Source organism: Pelodiscus sinensis, chromosome 1 (assembly GCF_052426305.1).
Source record: "Pelodiscus sinensis isolate ZL-2025 chromosome 1, ASM5242630v1, whole genome shotgun sequence".
Lineage (NCBI taxonomy): Eukaryota > Metazoa > Chordata > Testudines > Trionychidae > Pelodiscus > Pelodiscus sinensis.
The window spans coordinates 25,054,377-25,072,662 of record NC_143052.1 but is presented as its reverse complement, the minus strand read 5'-3'; the positions used below and the strand labels follow the sequence as shown (position 1 = coordinate 25,072,662).

Sequence of the window (18,286 nt, the reverse complement as noted above, 5' to 3'; positions counted from 1 at the left end):
GGCAGAGCAGCTGGAGTGCTGCTGGGTTGGTCTGGTAGCGCCAACCCTTGGTGCAGCAGGACCAACCCAGCAGCACCCCAGCTACTCTTGGGGACGCCTGGGGCAGAGCAGCTGGGGTGCTGCTGGGTTGGTCCCGCAGTGCCGCTCCTCGGCGCTACTGGACCAACCTGGCAGCACCCCAGCTGCTCTGCCACAGGTGTTCCCAAGTCAGCCGTTGCTGAAACTGACCAGCGGCTGACTACAGGAAGCCCGAGGCAGAGCTGCTCTGCCCCGGGCTTCCTGGAATCAGCCGCTGGTCAGTTTCAACAGTGGCTGAATCTGGACACCTGGGACAGAGCAGCTGGGGCGCAGCCGGGTAGGTCCCCGCAGCGCCGCACCTCGGCACTGCGGGGACCAACCCGGCAGCACCCCAGCTGCTCTGTCCCAGGCGTCGGCGAGAAAAGCCTGGTCTGCTGGGGGGGGGGGGCACATTAGTTGCGCCCCCCCCACCCAGCAGACCAGGGAGACGCAGAGTGGCTTTTCTCGCCGCGGAGGACGCGGGCGGCGGGACCACCGAGACGCGCCGCCGCCCGCGTCCTCCGCGGTGAGAAAAGCCTGGTCTGCTGGGGGGGGGGGGGGCACTAGCTCCGCGTCTCCCTGGTCTGCAGGGGGGAAGCGCCCCCCGCGCCGCCAAAGGCGGCGACAGTGGAGAGGCACCCCGCACTAGCTGCGCCCCCCCCCCCTCCAGTTTGTAACTAGGGGTCTGACTTAAGTCGGACTGACAACCCAGGGACTGCCTGTATATTAAAAGAGGGGATCATTCCTGTATGGTCCCCCCTTCCAACTGTAAGCTTCCTAAAGCAATGCAAGCAGGCAATTCTGAAGTTTTCAGGACATTTGATAAGTAGTATTTTCATACACAAAAATAAGCAATTAAGTGATTTATGCTAGATTACAGCACTTTCATTAAGATAGGAAGGAATTTTGTATGGGTGGAACCTAGTTTCCAACATGGATAATCTGTTTTAATACTGCTTCAAGGGCTTCCAACAATACACTCAAACAAGGAGGACAAGTAGGCTTGTATTTTATTAGACCAGGATTTAATTGGTAAACTCTGGAGGATGCCAACCATTTAAATCCAAGCCAGTGGACAGCTGATATTTTAAAATCCTAGTCTCCAGTGAAGCACAGCAAGTTCACCTGTACTTGCAAACAACTCTCATGGAATACAAATGGCCAGGGAGGAAAATGACTGAGCAAATCTTACTAAAATGTAATGTCTCACTAGCCTCAATGATATCAACAGAAGGAAAATGTGAGACAATAACTTTTCATATTGATCACTTTGATTAAATGGAATTGAGTGCTAGATTGTGCAAGCAAAAAAGCAGCTTAGAAATGAATTAAAACAATCAAGTCAAAAAGCCTAAATACAAGAAACTCCTAAGCTGCATCTAGACTGGCAAGTTTTTCTGCAAAAGCACCTGCTTTTGCGGAGAAACTTACCAGCTGAATTTGCGCAAGAACACTGACGATCTCATGGCAGGTGGAAACTGTTGGCTTCTAATTAAAGTTTGAATTCTAAAAGCCTCTGCTGATTGGCTGAGCCGTGGTAGGGGGAGGGGCTTTATAAGGCAGTGGGCAAGTGACCAAGGAGCTTGCAAACAGATGAGTGCTAACGGGGAGTTTTGAGAGGGAGTTCGGAAGGGCGGGAGGTTCTCTTGCCTTTCTTTTTAAATCCCTTTTCCAGGACAGCAGCGATGGTTGGTGATGGGTCTGCTGCTGTTACCTGCACAGCATGTGCCATGTTTGTCTTCCTCCCGGAAGAAAGAACAGATTTCATCTGCACCAAGTGCAAGCTGGTCGACATTTTGGAAGAAAAAATTAGAGGACTGGAGGCCCAAGTGTCGACCCTACGCTTGATCAGAGAGGATGAAGACTTCCTCGATAGAAGGCAGCATTTAATCCTTCAAGCACGGCAGGCAGAAGAGCCAGAGAGGGCAGTACATGACCAAGAAGAGAACTGGCAGCATGTAACTTCTAGAAGGGGAAAAAGGCCAGCACGGGAATCCCCCGATGCTATAGAGGTAAGCAATCGCTTTCAAGCTCTCTCCACAGGCTCTGCAGTGCTGAAAGCTCTGGAAGGGACCTCACAAGGAAGAAACCAGAAGGGAACACCATCTATTGGAAGGCATGGGATGTGTAGTCCTACGGATGGGGGTTCCATGGTCACCACGCCCAAAAGGAAACGACGGGTGGTGGTGATCGGGGACTCCCTCCTAAGAGGGCTGAGCCATCCCTCTGCCGTCCGGACCTGGAATCTCGAGAGGTGTGCTGCTTACCGGGAGCTCGCATTCAGGATGTCACTGAGAGGCTTACCAAGCTGATCAAACCTTCGGATCGCTACCCCTTCCTGCTTCTCCACATGGGAACTAATGATACGGCCAAGAATGATCTTGAGCGTGTTACTGCGGATTATGTAGCTCTAGGAAGAAGGATCCAAGAATTTGGAGAGCAAGTGGTATTCTCCTCCATCCTCCCTGTTGAAGGGAAAGGACTGGGCAGGGATCGTCGAATAGAGGACGTAAATGCGTGGTTGCGCAGATGGTGTCGCAGAGAGGGCTTTGGTTTCTTCAACCATGGGACTCTGTTCTGGGCGCAAGGATTGTTAGGAAGAGATGGGATCCACCTAACGAAGAGAGGAAGGAGCATCTTCGCGGGCAGGCTTGCAAATCTAGTGAGGAGGGCTTTAAACTAGGTTCGTCGGGGGACGGTGACCAAAACCCTGAGGGGAGTGGGAAAGTCGGATACCGGGAAGAAATGCAGAGAGGAAGGGGCAAGAAAGGAGGACCCATGTTTCGAATGGAGAAGATAGGATGATCAACTGGTTACCTGAAGTGTTTGTACACTAATGCGAGAAGCCTGGGCAACAAGCAGGAAGAACTGGAGGCCCTGGCCCAGACCAAGAAACATGATTTAATTGGGATAACAGAGACTTGGTGGGATGACTCGCATGACTGGAGCGCTGTCATGGAAGGGTATAGACTGTTCAGGAACAACAGGCAGGGGAGAAAAGGAGGAGGAGTTGCACTATATGTAAGAGAGCACTACGATTGCTCTGAACTCCAGTATAAAGAGGGAGAAAAACCTGTTGAGAGTCTATGGGTTAAGTTTAAAGGAGCAAACAACAGCATTGATGTTGTGGTTGGTGTTTGCTACAGGCCACCGAATCAGGTGGGTGAGGTAGATGAGGCTTTCTTCGGACAACTGAGCGAAGCTTCCAGATCGCAGGCCCTGGTTCTCGTGGGGGACTTTAATCACCCTGACATCTGCTGGGAAACCTATACGGCAGTACACAAGCAATCCAGGAAGTTTTTGGAGAATGTTGGGGATAACTTCCTGACACAGGTGCTGAAGGACCCGACCAGGGGCCGTGCGCAGCTTGACCTTCTGCTCACAAACAGGGAGGAACTAATGGGGGAAGTGGAGGTGGGTGACAACCTGGGAAGCAGTGATCATGAGATGGTAGATTTCAGGATCCTGACCAAAGGAAGAAAAAAGAGTAATAAAATACACACCTTGGACTTCAAAAAAGCAGATTTTGACTCCCTCAGAGATCTGATGGGCAGAATCCCCTGGGATGTTAACATGAAGGGGAAAGGAGTCCAGGACAGCTGGCAGTATTTTAAAGAAGCCTTATTGAAGGCACAGAAAGAAACCATCCCGACACGTAGCAAGAGAGGCAAACATGGTAGGAGACCGGACTGGCTTACAGGGGAAATCCTTGGTGAACTTAAGCACAAAAAGGAAGCTTACAAAGAGTGGAAACTTGGACAAATGACCAGGGAGGAGTTTAAAGGTATAGCTCGAGAATGCCAGGGGGTTATCAGGAAGGCGAAAGCGCAAATGGAATTGCGACTGGCTAAGGATGTGAAGGATAACAAGAAAGGTTTCTACAGGCATGTTAACAAGAAGAAGGTGATCAGAGAGGGTGTGCGGCCCCTAATGGATGAAGGAGGTAACCTAGTGACAGATGATGTGGGGAAAGCTGAAGTACTCAATGTTTTCTTTGCCTCTGTATTCACGGATAAGGTCGGCTCCTGGACTTCTGCGCCAAGTGACACAAGATGGGATGAAGATGGACAGCCCGTGGTGGGTAAAGAACAGGTTAGGAGCAATTTAGAAAAGCTAAACGTACATAAATCCATGGGTCCGGACTTAGTGCATCCGAGGGTACTGAGGGAGTTGGCAAATGTCATTGTGTAGCCTTTGGCTATTATCTTTGAAAAGTTGTGGAGATCGAGAGAAATCCCGGATGACTGGAAAAAGGCAAATGTAGTGCCCATCTTCAAAAAAGGGAAGAAGGATGATCCAGGGAACTATAGGCCGGTCACTCTTACCTCGGTTCCTGGAAAAATCATGGAAGGGATCCTTAAGGAATCCATATTGAGGCACTTGGATGAGAGGAAAGTGATTAGGAATAGTCAGCATAGATTCACAAAGGGCAAGTCGTGCCTGACCAATCTGATTAGCTTCTATGATGAGGTAACTGGCTCGGTGGACATGGGGAAGTCAGTGGATGTTATATAACTTGACTTTAGCAAGGCTTTTGATACGGTCTCCCACAATATTCTTGCCAGCAAGTTAAGGGATTGTGGATTGGATAAATGGACAGTAAGATGGATAGAAAGATGGCTAGAAGGCCAGGCCCAGCGGGTAGTAATCAATGGCTTGATGTCAGAATGGCGGTCGGTTTCTAGCGGAGTGACCCAAGGTTCAGTTCTAGGACCGGTTTTGTTCAATATCTTAATGATCAGGATGAGGGGATGGATTGCACCCTCAGCAAGCTTGCGGATGACACTAAGTTGGGGGGAGAGGTAGATAGGGTACAGAATGACTTAGACAAATTGGAGGATTGGGCCACAAGAAATCTGATGAGGTTCAACAAGGACAAGTGTAGAGTCCTGCACTTGGGACGGAAGAATCCCAAGCATAGTTACAAGCTGGGGACCAACCGGTTAAGTAGTAGTTCTGCAGAAAAGGTCCTGGGGGTTACAGTGGATGAGACGCTAGATATGAGTCAACAGTGTGCCCTTGTAGCCAAGAAGGCTAACGGCATATTAGGTTGCATTAAGAGGAGCATTGCCAGCAGATCCAGAGATGTCATCATTCCCCTTTATTCGGCTTTGGTGAGGCAGCATCTGGAGTATCGTGTCCAGTTCTGGGCCCCCCACTACAAAAAGGATGTGGACGCATTGGAGAGGGTCCAGCGGAGGGCAACCAAAATGATTAGGGGGCTGGAGAATATGACTTATGAGGAGAGGCTGAGGGACTTGGGTCTGTTTAGTCTGCAGAAGCGAAGACTGAGGGGGGATTTGATAGCAGCCTTCAACTTCCTGAAGGGAGGTTCCAAAGAGGATGGAGAGAGGCTGTTCTCAGTAGTGACAGATGGCAGAACAAGGAGGAATGGTCTCAAGTTGTGGTGGGAGAGGTCCAGGTTGGATATTAGGAAAAACTATTTCACTGGGAAGGTGGTGAAGCACTGGAATGGGTAACCTAGGGAAGTAGTGGAGTCTCCATCCCTAGAGGTGTTTAAGTCTCGGCTTGACAAAGCCCTGGCCGGGTTGATTTAGTTGGAATTGGTCCTGCCTAGAGCAGGGGGCTGGACTTGATGACCTTCTGAGGTCTCTTCCAGTTCTATGATTCCGCAAATACTATGCTGCTCCCATTCGGGAAAAAGCCCTCTTGCGCAAATGTATTTGCACAAATGTATTTGCGCAAGAGGGCCAATGTAGACAGCTAAAAACTGTTTTGTGCAAAAAAGCCCCGATGGCGAATATGACGATCAGGGCTTTCTTGCGCAAAACCACATCTAGATTGGCATGGACGCCTTTCTGCAAAAAGTGCTTTTGCGCAAAAGCGTCTGTGCCAATCTAGACGCTCTTTTCCGCAAATGCTTTTAACGGAAAAACTTTTCCGTTAAAAGCATTTGCGGAAAATCATGCCAGTCTAGATGTAGCCCTAATGTGAGAACATATCAGGCATTAGGAGGAAATTAGACTTGAACCCATTTTAATGTTGTGGTTAACTAAACAGTACGAAAAGATCACACAGATCCTACTCAGGGTAGTCCAGGGTCAGATGATTTGACTGGGAGTACATGATTCTCCTCTTGCATGATCAAATCTCTGCAGTTTAGGGCTGGGAAGAGGAATGTTGTGAACTCTGGACCAAGGGAAGAAGGACTACTTGTAGAACCTCATGAGATCCTGACAAGTGTAGACAACTTCCTTAGCATATACTTGGCTCTAACATATATTAATAAAACCATATCCCAGGAGCTGAGATTCTATTTTAGAATACTTGTTCAATTTCTAAATTGATAGGAGGAAAGGTCCTTTCATGGACTGATAACTGGTTAAAAAGACAGAAAACAAAGTGTAGGAAAAAATGGTAAGTTTTCAGAATGGAGAGAGGTAACCAGTAGGGTTCTAACGGTCTGTCCTGGGATCAGTCCTATTCAACTTATTTATAAGTGATCTAGAGAAAGGGGTAAATAGTGAGGTGACAAAATTTGCAGATGATACCAAACTGCTCAAGATAGTTAAGACTGAAGCAGACTGTGAAAAGCTTCAAAATGATCTCCCCAGACTAAGTGACTGGGCAACACAATGGAAATGAAATTTAATGTTGATAAATGTAAAGTAATACCCATTAGAAAAAACAATCCCAACTATATCTTCGAGAGAGATCTTAGAGTCATTGTAGATAGTTCTCTGAAAACATCCACCCAATGTGCAGCAGCAGCCAAAAAAAGCAAACAGAATGTTAGGAATCATTAAAAAAGGGCTAGAAAATATAAAACCATGGTACACCCACCTCTTGAATACTGCGTTGAGATGTAGTCACCCGATCGCGAAAAAAGATATATTGGCATTGGAAAAGGTTCAGTAAAGGGCAACAATTAGGGGGTTGGAACAGGTCCATTATGAAGAAAGATTAAAAAGACTTGGACTTTTCAGCTTAGAAAAGAGGAGACTAAGGGGAGTTATCATAAAGGTCTATAACATGACTGGTGTGGAAAAAGTGAATAAGGAAAAGTTATTTACATATTCCCACAATGTAAGAACTAGAGGTCACCAGATGAAATTAACAGGCAACAGGTTTAAAACAAAAGGAAGTTTTTCTTCACTCAGTGCACAGCCAACCTATGAAACTTCTTGCCAGAGGATGTAGAGAATTCTAGGACTTTAACAGGGTTCAAAAAAGAGCTAGATAAATTCATGGAGGTTAGATCCATCAATGACTATTAGCCAGTATGGGTAAAAATGGTGTCCCTAGCCTGTTTCTCTGGAAATGGATGAAAAGAGGGATCACATGATGATTACCTGGTATGTTCCCTCCCTCTGGGGCATCTGGTACTGGCCACTGTCAGCAGGCAGGATACTGGGCTAGATGGACCTTTGGTCTGACCCAGTATGGCCGTTCTTATGTTCTTAGTATGGGCACATGACATCCCGTTCTGGCTCTGGGATGGGGAGGGGGATGAGAAGTTTGGGAGGACCTCAGGGCTGGGACAGAGGTTTGGGCTTCAGGCTCTAGGATGGGGATGAGAGCTTTGAGGTATGGAAGGGGCTCTGAGCTAGGGAAGAACGATTGGTGTGAGAGTGCAGACTCAGAATTAGGATGAGGGGTTTGAAGTGTGTGAGGGATTCAGGAGCATTGGGGTGAAAGCTCAGTTGTGGGCTCTGGGGTGGTTTAAGGGTTTGGGAGCTGCTGAGGTCTGGGACAGATAGTCTGAATGTGGGGATGGTGAGGACTCTGGCTGGAGGTGTGGGCTCTGAGGCGGGTCTCGGCCAGGGATGAGGAGTTCAGACTTTGTGGTGAACTAGGCAGGCTGCTCCAGGCTTGGAGCCAGAGAGCAAGATTCTAACTCTCCATTCCAGCACTCACCCAAGCCCCAGAAGAAGTCCACTGGGAGGGGCATCATGTGTCTCCTCCTCTCTGCCATCCACAGACACAGCACTAGGATCTAGGGGTCATAGTGGACCACAAGCTAAATATGAGTCAGTGTGCCGCTGTTGCAAAAAAAGCAAACATGATTCTAGGATGCATTAACAGGTTTGTTGTGAGCAAGACATGAGAAGTCATTCTTCCATGCTACTCTGCGCTGATTAGGCCTCAGTTGGAGTATTGTGTCCAGTTCTGGGCACCACATTTCAAGAAAGATGTGGAGAAATTGGAGAAGGTCCAGATAAGAACAAGAATGATTAAAGGTCTAAAGAACATGACCTATGAAGAAAGACTGAAAGAATTGGGCTTGTTTAGTTTGGAAAAGAGAAGATTGAGAAGGGCCATGATAGTGGTTTTCAGATATCTAAAAGGGTATCACAAGGAGGAGGGAGAAAACTTGTTCTTCCTGGCCTCTGAGGATAGAACAAGAAGCAATGGGCTTAAACTGCAGCAAGGGAGGTTTAGGTTGGACATTAGGAAAAAGTTCCTAACTGTCAGGGTTTTAAACACTGGAATAAATTACCCAGGGAGGTTGTGGAATCTCCATCTCTGGAGATATTTAAGAGTAGGTTAGATAAATGTCTATCAGGGATGGTCTAGACAGTACTGGATCTTGTCATGAGGGCAGGGGACTGGACTCGATGACCTCTCGAGGTCCCTTCCAGTCCTAGTATTCTATGATTCAACACCACCACTCCCTGAAAGCCAGGCTGCAGCAGTAGCAGTTGCCGAGTAAATTTAGGGTGTCTAGAGCTCTCACCCGCTGCCCATGGCACAGGTCAGGTGAGGCAGTCTGGGGAGGCATTTGAGGACTGGCAAATGGGAAGGGGATGCTCTGGGGGAGATGTGCCAGGGCAGCAGTGGGGCCAGAGGAAAGACCCAGCATCGACATTGGTGGAGCCAGGCCTCCAGGCCCCAACACTGGTGGAACAAAGGCACTGTAGGCCCATGTAACTAGACATCCCTGCTCCCAGTTCACAATACAGGTTAGACCTCCCTGATCCGGCACCCTTGGGACCCGAGTGGTCTCAAAGGAGGGATTTTACCAGACCAGGGAGGTCATTTCTGTCCCCCTCCCATCAGCCCCTAGTCCTGCTCCACTCCTTGCCTGGCCTCCTGGCAGGCTCCCCACATGCGACCAGTCCTGATGCCCTGACATGGCAGCCCAGGGTCCTGCTGCTGGGGCGCTCAGCCTCGCCACGGCAAACCACTGCCCCACCACTCGTGCTCCTGCCCCACCAGCCCTGCAGCACCGTCCTCGCCAGCCCACAGTCCCACCGCTAGGATTCCCGCCTCCCTTCCCCCAAAGCAGACCTATGCTCAGTTGGGGTTCTCAACGCAACCGACCTACTTGGGCAGCACCAGTCCCGCTGCTGGGGCTTCTGATCTCCACCAGCCCTGCTGGGCTCCTGGTCTCACCACAGCAAACCGCACTTTGAGCTTTTGAATGAAGAGCTAACTGAATACATTTAAAAGGTCAAAGTGGCTTAGCCAGACTCCTGCAGCAGGGCTCCTAGACACTGGCCTCCCTGCAGCCATCCTGGCTGAGTTCCTGGCCCCCACAGGGCTCCTACCTTTGGTCCTCCACCGGGTCTCTATGGTCCAGCAACATCCAGAACAACTGCTGGACCACGAATGTTGCCGGACCAGAGAGTCCCAGTTGAGAGAGGTTCAACCTGTAGTATGTGGATGGCCTGTGGCAATTTAAGTGAAACAGAAGATTTCTATAATGCACAATCAGCTGGCTGGCTTCTGTTTTTGAGGTCGCTCTGCTGTTCACTGTCTCAAGCCATCTATGATTATTCGCTTGCATACTGTAATCAGTGCACTAAAAATAATGAGATCAGCTACTGTAATTTCCACAAGAGTTCTTGCACGTGCACTGCATACCATGTCTTCAAGACTAGATTCTGACTTTACAATACCGTATGATGGATATAAAGGGTTACCTGGTTAACTGGCAAGCATCACCCCCACTGGCATGCTTACCAGGGATTGCTGGAACAGACTCCCGCCCCATCCCGTGGGAGGCCACTCTGGCCCAGCCCCGCAGCATGCCAGATAACTGGTTAATTGTAACACTTAAACAGTTAACTTCTTAAATGCTATTTTGCATGCCTATACTGTATTCCATAATACACAGCTGTTTTTTAAATAATCAGTATGGAGGAAGAAAAGCTTTCTGTACCTTTATTGACTCTAAGATGCTAGTCCCCATCTCAGTTTCTATTCTGCAGTTATCACAGTCTATTTTCTGAATCTTCACACATCCAGTCCCTGACGTCTTGATATCCAAATCTAGAACAGTTAAAGCAAAAAAAATGGGGCTCTCTTTCTTAGTGCTAAAGAAAAACAAACAGTTCTAAAATACCAAAATATCTGGTCTCAATCTATAGCAATTGCATGTACAAGAAAAACCGACCAGCCACAAAAATAATCCACAAACTCAACTTCTTACAAAGCTCAGTCTTCTTCTATTTCACTGTTGGTCAAGTGTTATTTTACAACATGATTTTCCTTGATCAAACTGATAATATTTGAAATCCTAAATACCCTCCAATTTCCGAGACTTTTAAGAGGGTAGTTTAGGTACACTGTATAGCCTCCTGCAGAGAAAGGAATAGCCCACAGAGTATGCCTCCCTCTGAAATTTTCAGTCATCTCAAAATATGCCATTCCTATGATCTCAAAAGTATACTCAAACTTCAAATAACAAATATCTATATATACACAATGTGTGCACCTGCTTCTTCAGGGGAAGCAGGACGGGCACTGGGAAATCAGTATATTGACTAATGTACCTGCAGAGTAAGTATGAGCCCATGAAAAAAAAAGATGTTTGCATATATTGTTTAACAGCCGTTTATGGTACTTATTTCCATAGCATGAGAGCCTCAAACATTTATGAATTCAGTCACACAACAGTTCACTTCTGGTGCAAAGCAGTAAAAAATTGATATGGCTATTGGCCCAAGCCTAGTGAGCAACTATTAGTATCTGGCAGCAGTACCGCTGAGCTGTCTCTAGGATTTGTAGTCACAGCACTGTCTAGATTCAAAGGGAGTTTCTGACTGCTAAAAGATGACATAGGAATTGTACTTGGAAAGAGGAGGCCTCTCCTGGCATCCCTGATACTGCTGTCTTCCAATTTTTGTAACCCGTACAGATGGGCCACCCAAAAGAACACAAGCTAGTAGAGCTCGTGACTCTGACTCACTTAGAGCTTGTGTTGGAGAGTAGCAGGTTGGCTGCATGTAACAAGTCTCGTGGGAACATCTGTGAACTGCAGGTGTGCACAGCCAACTGCACCAGCTCAGATGGAAAATAACAACTTATTAGCAACTCTTACACTACCTGCTGGTTTTTCTTACTGCTTCAACTGCTAGAATCAAAAGACAGTGTGTATACCTCAGCTTTCATTCAAATAAAAAGTACATTTTAGCTCCTGTGGCAGCACAGAAAAGTTTGAAAACATGAAGTCAGAGTACCCTAAAGCCCCAGAAACCAATAGAAAAAGAACAAGAATCCTTTAAAAATTCAGGATTTTTTTTAAGGGCGGGGGCAGGCTAACTGGTGATTTTTGAGTGCCTGAGGTTGGCACTATTGCAACACTCTCTTCAGTATTACAAAGGGGGATGGCAGGAGAGGCCTGGGCCAGGAAACAAGGAGACCAAGGAACAGGCCCTGTTGTCACCCCAGGCCCAGGTGCATGCCTCAGAGTGTGTGAGATCAGGGAGTGTGAGAGATCAGGGATTGGACACACACTGAGGGGCATACAAACACCTCGACTACACAGTGCAGTATCCTTAAGCAGTTAGTCTTGACCTACCAAACTTCAGGGGCGTCTTCACAACAACAGCGGCCTTGCTGTCCATGTGGTCGGAGACTATCGTCATCTCCTTCAGCGCCTCGTCATACTTCACCTGTAGGCGATCCAGATCCACCGCCTGGGGCAGGCTGCTGTCCTCCGCGCTGACTGTGACCAGCGCTCTGTCCGCGTGCGGGTAGCGCAGCGGGTCCAGGGGCCGCACGGTAACGTGGCAGGGCAGCCGCACCTTCAGCTGCCCGAACGGGCTGACAATCAGCGTCCACTCCTTGAGGGGCTTTTCGCCCCTCGTCCTGCCCTCCTCGGGGCCCGGCGGGCTCCCGCCGCCGCTGGTGAGGCTCGTCGCGAGCCGGCTACCGCCTCTCGGCCCTCGCCAGGGGCCGCTGCTGCTCAACAGCCCTGGCCGGACACCTGCCACCCTCACCCCGAGGTGCCACCAGCCCGGGCAGGGGGCCTGCATATTGCCCGGCTCTGAGCCCGGTGCTTGCCCTAGCGCCCTTCTCCGCGCGGGGTGCGGCGTATGGGAACCGGGCAGCGCGCGCGGGGTGGGGTCTGCCCCCGACCGGACGAGTTATGGGGCGCGCCCTGCCCGTCGGCTGGGGAGCATAGCTCAGAGGAAGGGACCCCACCCACCGCCGCTCCCTCACATAACTCGAACCCGGGAAAGGGGTGCCAGGGTCTAGGCTGCAGCAGTGCGCCCCACGAGCCGAAGTGGCCGCTGGGAGTTGTAGTTCCAAGCCTCGGCAAATTCATCGCGAAAGGATTTGCGCGATTAACTACAAATCCCAGCGGGCTACACCCTGACCCCGCGCAGCGGCTTTTAGTCGTCTGTCCGCGAGCCACGGAAATGGGCGGGGGGGGGGGACTTTTCGTGTTCTACTCCTATTGGACAGAGGGAAGACATTCCCACCAATCAGAAGGGAGGGGAAAAGGAGGGGGGAGGGGAAAGGTGGCTGTGTCTCCCTGGCAACCAGAGACGCTCTGGGGCTGGTAAACATGCGGCTTGAGGCTGCTAGGCAGCAGCTAGGGGGCCCCGGAGGGACCCAAACGCCCCGGAGGAGGAACCCGGCTGGGTAGGACACATCAGGTGAGAGGAGCCCTGGTGGCGCAGACGCCTCAGCGCAGCGGCTGGGTGCTTGAGCGGGGAGACGCTGGTTAAAGGACGGTGGGGGCGCTGGGGTGCCAGAGGAGGGGGGAGGCAAGAGGGATTGGGGGAGGGGCTCGCACTCTGCGGGGAGGCAGCCTGGCAGTGCGGTGAGAGGCACCGGGCGGGCTCCCTGGCTGGCTGGCTGAGGTACCCATTTCCGAGGGGGAGCGCTGAGGCTGGTGACATACATATGGTGACCATATTTTCTGAACCAAAATTAGGGACACCTTAGCCAGGCCCCCTGACCCGTTAGCCACACCCCTGCTGCAAGAAGTGCCACCCCTGGAGGTAGTACTCCTGGGGTCAAGATGGACACATGACCAGAAGTAAAGGGTGTCCTGTGACGCCTCTAGAACGCCTCCCACCATCCTCTACCAAGAGGGGATGAGTTTGGCCCACACAGGACACTCACCCCCATGAAACTATCCTGCAATTGCATTAATCCAATTTGCATTTAGGGTTGCCAGGTGTCCGATATTGACCCGGACCGTCTGGTTTTTTCGCCTCCTGTCCGGTAAAAAAAATTCAGGAAATACCGGCCACCTAAAATGTCCAGTATTTTCTGATTTTTTTTCTGTCCAGGAGGCGAAAATACTAGACTGTCTGGGTCAATACTGGACACCTGGCAACCCTACACACACTCAGCAATCAGGCCCAGCCCTCACTGGCTTGTTCTTAAAGGGGCCATGCTGGTTTTTTTATTTTTTTAACTTTTTTGCTTAATAATAATTTTCAGACCGACCTGACTGCTTTTCTTGTCAAGTCTTCGTAGCATGCTCTGCAATTGGTTGGTGCTTTCAGCAATTAATACAATGTTGTCCGCAAATCTGAGCTGAGATAATCGTTCTCCGTTTATTTTAGCATCACTTCTCCAGTTGATCTTGTTCATAACCATTTTGAGGAAGGCAGTGAATAGTTTCGGTGAAATCATATGTCCTTGCTTCACGCCTTTCTCGATTGGGATACGGAACGGAGTTTCAAGGAGAGTAATATCTGTTGTACATCCAGTATTCGCTTCCTTCAACAAATTGATGTATTGCATCTTAATGCCCTGCTCTGTGAGCATCTTTAATATTGCGTTGAACTCGATGCTATTGAAGGCCTTTTCATAATCAACTAAAGCAATGCACAGTGGAAGTTTGTATTCCCTCGCTCTTTCTAGGAGCTGGTTAAAGGTAAATATATGGTTGATTGTGCTGAAATTTCTTCGAAACCCTGCCTGCACTCTTGGCTGTTGTTCATCTAGGCTCTGCGAAAGTCGGTTCCTTACCACCTTTGTAAAGAACTTGTAAATATGAGAGAGTAGGCATATAAGGCGGTAATTCTTAAGATTTTCTTGATTGCCCTTCTTGTGCAGCAAGATGGTATTTGACTCCTTCCAGCTTGATGGTATTTTTCCTTCTTCAAGATATCGACTGACTCTTAAAGCGAGGGTCTTCCAAAGTTTTTTGACTCCTGCGGAAATCATTTCTGACATTATTCTATTTTTGCCTGGAGCTTTTCCCTTCTTCATCTGGTATAGTGCGCTTCGGATTTTGCTGACGATTATGGGGGAGATGCGTTCTTCTGACTCCTGGAGCGTTAGGAGAGGGATGTTGATTCTTGATTTGAATAGTTCTGTATAGAAGTCCTTACGGACCTTCTCCATCCCTACTCTGTCGATTACTGTCTCTCCATCTTTGTTCTTCAATGCTGTTATGCTCAGTCTATACTGCGTCAATTCCTGTTTGCATGTCCTGAAGCTCTTACGTGATTTGGCTGTTTTGAGGAGTTTTTCTTTCCAGAAGTTCTCAAAGTCGTCCTTCAGCTTTTGCCGTTTAAGCTTGCACGGAATGGAGTACTCGAAGTTGTTATCCGAGCTCCTTTTCATGTTTCTCCGCTTCTCCAGCAGGCTTTTCATTTACTTCGAGATTCTTCCCTTCACCTTCTTTGACTTTTCAATTTCAGCTGCTTTTAAGCAACAACTGAGCTTGTCAGCAAAGATACTATAGTCTTCACACTTTTCCGTCTGGCTCCAGTCAAACCCAGAAATCGCTTTCTTCAGCTTTGCTTCATCGAATGTCTTCGGACACTGTTTCCTATTTGCCATCTATAACACCTTTTTTTCCACCACTTTGTCGAAAATCAACTTCGCTCTAAGCAAGCGATGGTCACTGCCGATGTTGAAAGGCTGCACCACAGAGATGTCTTGAACAATGCACCTTTTATTGACTAAAATATAGTCGATTTCATTCTTGCTCTTCACGTTTGGTGCAATCCACGTCCACTTTGTTGCGATCTTTTTATACCAGGTATTTGCCAAGTACAGTTCTTTCATTTCTGCCATCGCTACTAACCTTTCTCCTCTTTCATTCTTTTCGTCACTGCCATATCTCCCTATGAAGTTTTTACCAGCTTTCCCTTGTCCGACCTTGGCATTGAAGTCTCCCATCGTGATAGTGTAAGTGGACTTTTGCGCGAGGGCTCTTTCAAGCTCTCGGTAGAATTCTTCCACTTCTTCGGTCTCACTTGCACTTGTGGGGGCATAGGCCTGGATGACCTTGAGGGTAGCCTTTGACTCTATCTGAAGATGAAGCACACCAATACGTGATGATATTAGCTGGCATGATATAACTTTCAAAGACCAGTCCTTACTGACGATAAATCCGACTCCCCCAATGTTTCTAGCACCGTCTTCCTTTCTGAGCCTCACAGCGCTTCCATCCTTCCAGTTGACTTCCAACTTCTTCTTTCGTCGGGTTTCACAGACTTCGCAGGATGTTGCATCTTATCCTTTTCTTTTCCTTCATCAGATGGTTTAACGTTTCCTCCCTCGCTAGCGACCTACAATTGTAAGAACACACAGCAAGGGATGTCCTTTTCCATGTTGGCGTAGCACCTGACATTTTTGTCAGCCTCTCGTCGCTCAATTTCCACTCCACCACTATAGAACTGTTCGATGACGCTCTGGGGACTAAAACCCATTTACTCGTGTTGTTTTAGCCATTGACTTCAAGCCATCCCACCAGTCATGGTTTTATAGACTTCTATGATAACCCCCCTTAGTCTCCTCTTTTCTAAGCTGAAAAGTCCATGTCTTTTTAATCTCTCTTCATATGGGACCTGTTCCAAACCCCTAATCATTTTTGTTGCCCTTTTCTGAACCTTTTCCAATGCCAATATATCTTTTTTGAGATGAGGTGACGACATCTGTACACAGTATTCAAGATAAGGGCATACCATGATTTTATATAGGGGCATTAATATATTTTCTGTCTTATTCTCTATCCCATTTTTAATAATACCTCCCTCTACCCATCTACACTGCCTCTCTCCTCGGCCCGTCCCTCCCCTCCACATGTCTGCCCTTCCGCTTCACCCCCACAATCCCCTGGCACTACACTTTCCCTTTCCTATGTACCTTCCTGGTGCCTCCCTCTTCCCTGACTGCCCCTGCCCTCCTTGCCCTCTTTCTCTCTGATGCCCACCCCCTCACCATCCTTTGTCCCAATTTTACTCATGCCCCTCTGCGCCCTCACACATGACTTGCTCCATTCCCTGCCTTCCTCCTGCCCACTCCTCCTTTCAGCCCCTCTTCTCCAGGCTCCCATTGCTCCCCTCTCCTCTTCCTTTCTTTTGTCCCCATTGTTCCTCCCCTTTCATCTCCCAGCATCACCCAGTCCCCTTTCCTCTCCCACATCCACTGACACCTTTCCTCCCCTCCCCCACTCCTGCCCTTTTCCTCATTGTCTCCTCTTGGCACCCTGGCATTTCTCTCTCCTTCACCCTGCCTCTTGGTGTCTTCTCCTTTCTTCTTCTGCCATCCCCTCCACTCTCCCCTCAGCACAAGCCCCTTCCTTTCATCACCTCTTCCTTTCATCACCAGCCCTTAGTTCTCCCCTTACCCCTTCTCTTACCATCTGCCTTCCAGAAAGCAGTTTGTAGGGCTGGAGCCTGCGGTCCAGCCCCAGAAGCCCCTGCAGCCCTGACCCCAGCTGTTCCTAGAGAAGGACCACTTCCCAGGCCTGGAGCAGAGGCTGCCTATGGTGCTATTTTTAGCGTCCAGACTGAGGCTATGTCTAGACTACACAGTTTTTTCGAAAAAAGTGGCCTTTTTAAAAAAAAACTTCACCTGCATCTAGACTGCTGTCACATTCTTTCAAAATTAAATCAAAAGAACGTGTTGGTTTTTTCAACAGGGTAAACCTCATTTTACGAGGAAGAACACCTTTTTCCTGGATAAGTGAGGCTCTGAGAGGCAAAGAGAAAAAAATGGGGGGTGGACCCAGATCTGTGCTACACTAACACATACCCAGATAGCAGGACTGTTCCAAAGAGAAAAAAGCACAGGTACCCTCATGGCCATTCCATTCATTGCAATCATAGCTTACGTGTGAGAGAGCATCCATTCAGTCTGGACTCTCTCTTTCGAAAAAGCAGATCGCTTTTTCGATGCACTTTTGCAGTGTGAATGCTCTCTTTCGGAAGAAGTTTTTCCAGAAGATCTCTTCCGAAAAAAGCTTCTTCCGAAAGAAGCCTGTAGTCTAGACGTAGCCTGAGTGACCCACTCTGTTTTTATACCTACTATTTCATTTCACAATCTGATGCCATTCAAAAATACAGACTTCCTTCTCTTCTGAAAAAAAGCTGCTTCTGAAAGAAGCCTGTAGTCTAGACGTAGCCCAAGGGCTGAAGCTGAAGCCTGAGAAGCTTAGTTTTGTAGGGTCCTGGGGAACTGTGCTGCTTGCTGCTTCCTAATGCTGGTCCTGGCTATTATATGCAAAAAAACCCCATCAACCCCTCCCCAATCTCCCCCCCCCCCAAAAAAAAACAGTTTCTGTGGCGCAGTTGGGTTGTGGAGTTTGTTCAAGTGGCCTCAGAAAGAAAAAGATTGAGAAGCCCTCATTTAAATATTGTGACAGCAACCTCTAATGTGAATGCCATATATCAACACACACGCCCCCATATGTGTATTGTTTGTTTCTTTTATAAAAAAATTTTCAGCGTGATTTAGAGACCTGAATAAAACAGCAGGAACATTGAAAATGATAAACCTATTTGCAGTTTTAACAGCATTTTGGAGCTGAAGAATTATTGTATTTTTCAATATGTGTACATGTTTTTGCACAATTTATCCTGGATTTCGTCTTGGCATCTTGCTGTTTACAATGAGTTCACAACGCTTTTATTCCTCCTGGAGGCAATCAAATTGTTTTTTCCATTATCAAATACAGCTGTTTAAATCTCTCTGCAAAAGTCAAAATCTTGTTGAAGAAATTCCAAACAGCACTAAAAACAGGCTTAAATTTTATCATTCAAAGATTTGTACTCTTAGGGTA

General features: G+C 48.3%; 2 protein-coding genes across 6 annotated transcripts in view; one reads left to right on the top strand and one right to left on the bottom strand.

Annotated features, from left to right (window-relative positions):
* FAM185A (family with sequence similarity 185 member A) overlaps nucleotides 1-12,651 on the bottom strand; it is a 119,833-nt gene extending 107,182 nt beyond the window's left edge. For 2 of the 5 annotated variants that reach the window (XR_016349672.1, XM_006137562.5), the window contains exons 1-2: nucleotides 11,825-12,645; nucleotides 10,184-10,293 (exon numbers count right to left, since the gene is read on the bottom strand). Coding sequence is in view for 4 of the 5 variants with exons in the window: in XM_006137562.5 (XP_006137624.3) it covers nucleotides 10,184-10,293; nucleotides 11,825-12,281 (567 nt within the window). In the remaining variant the exon portion in view is untranslated. Of the gene's footprint in view, nucleotides 1-10,183; nucleotides 10,294-11,824 lie in introns of all 5 variants that reach the window. The other 3 variants (XM_075926836.2, XM_075926832.2, XM_075926844.2) reach the window with 2 other exon arrangements.
* Nucleotides 12,652-12,769: 118 nt separating this feature from the next.
* Nucleotides 12,770-18,286, top strand: part of CCDC146 (coiled-coil domain containing 146) — a 160,177-nt gene continuing 154,660 nt past the window's right edge. The window contains exon 1 of the mRNA XM_075926722.2: nucleotides 12,770-12,908. The gene's annotated coding sequence lies outside the window, so the exon portion shown is untranslated. The remainder of the gene's footprint in view (nucleotides 12,909-18,286) is intronic.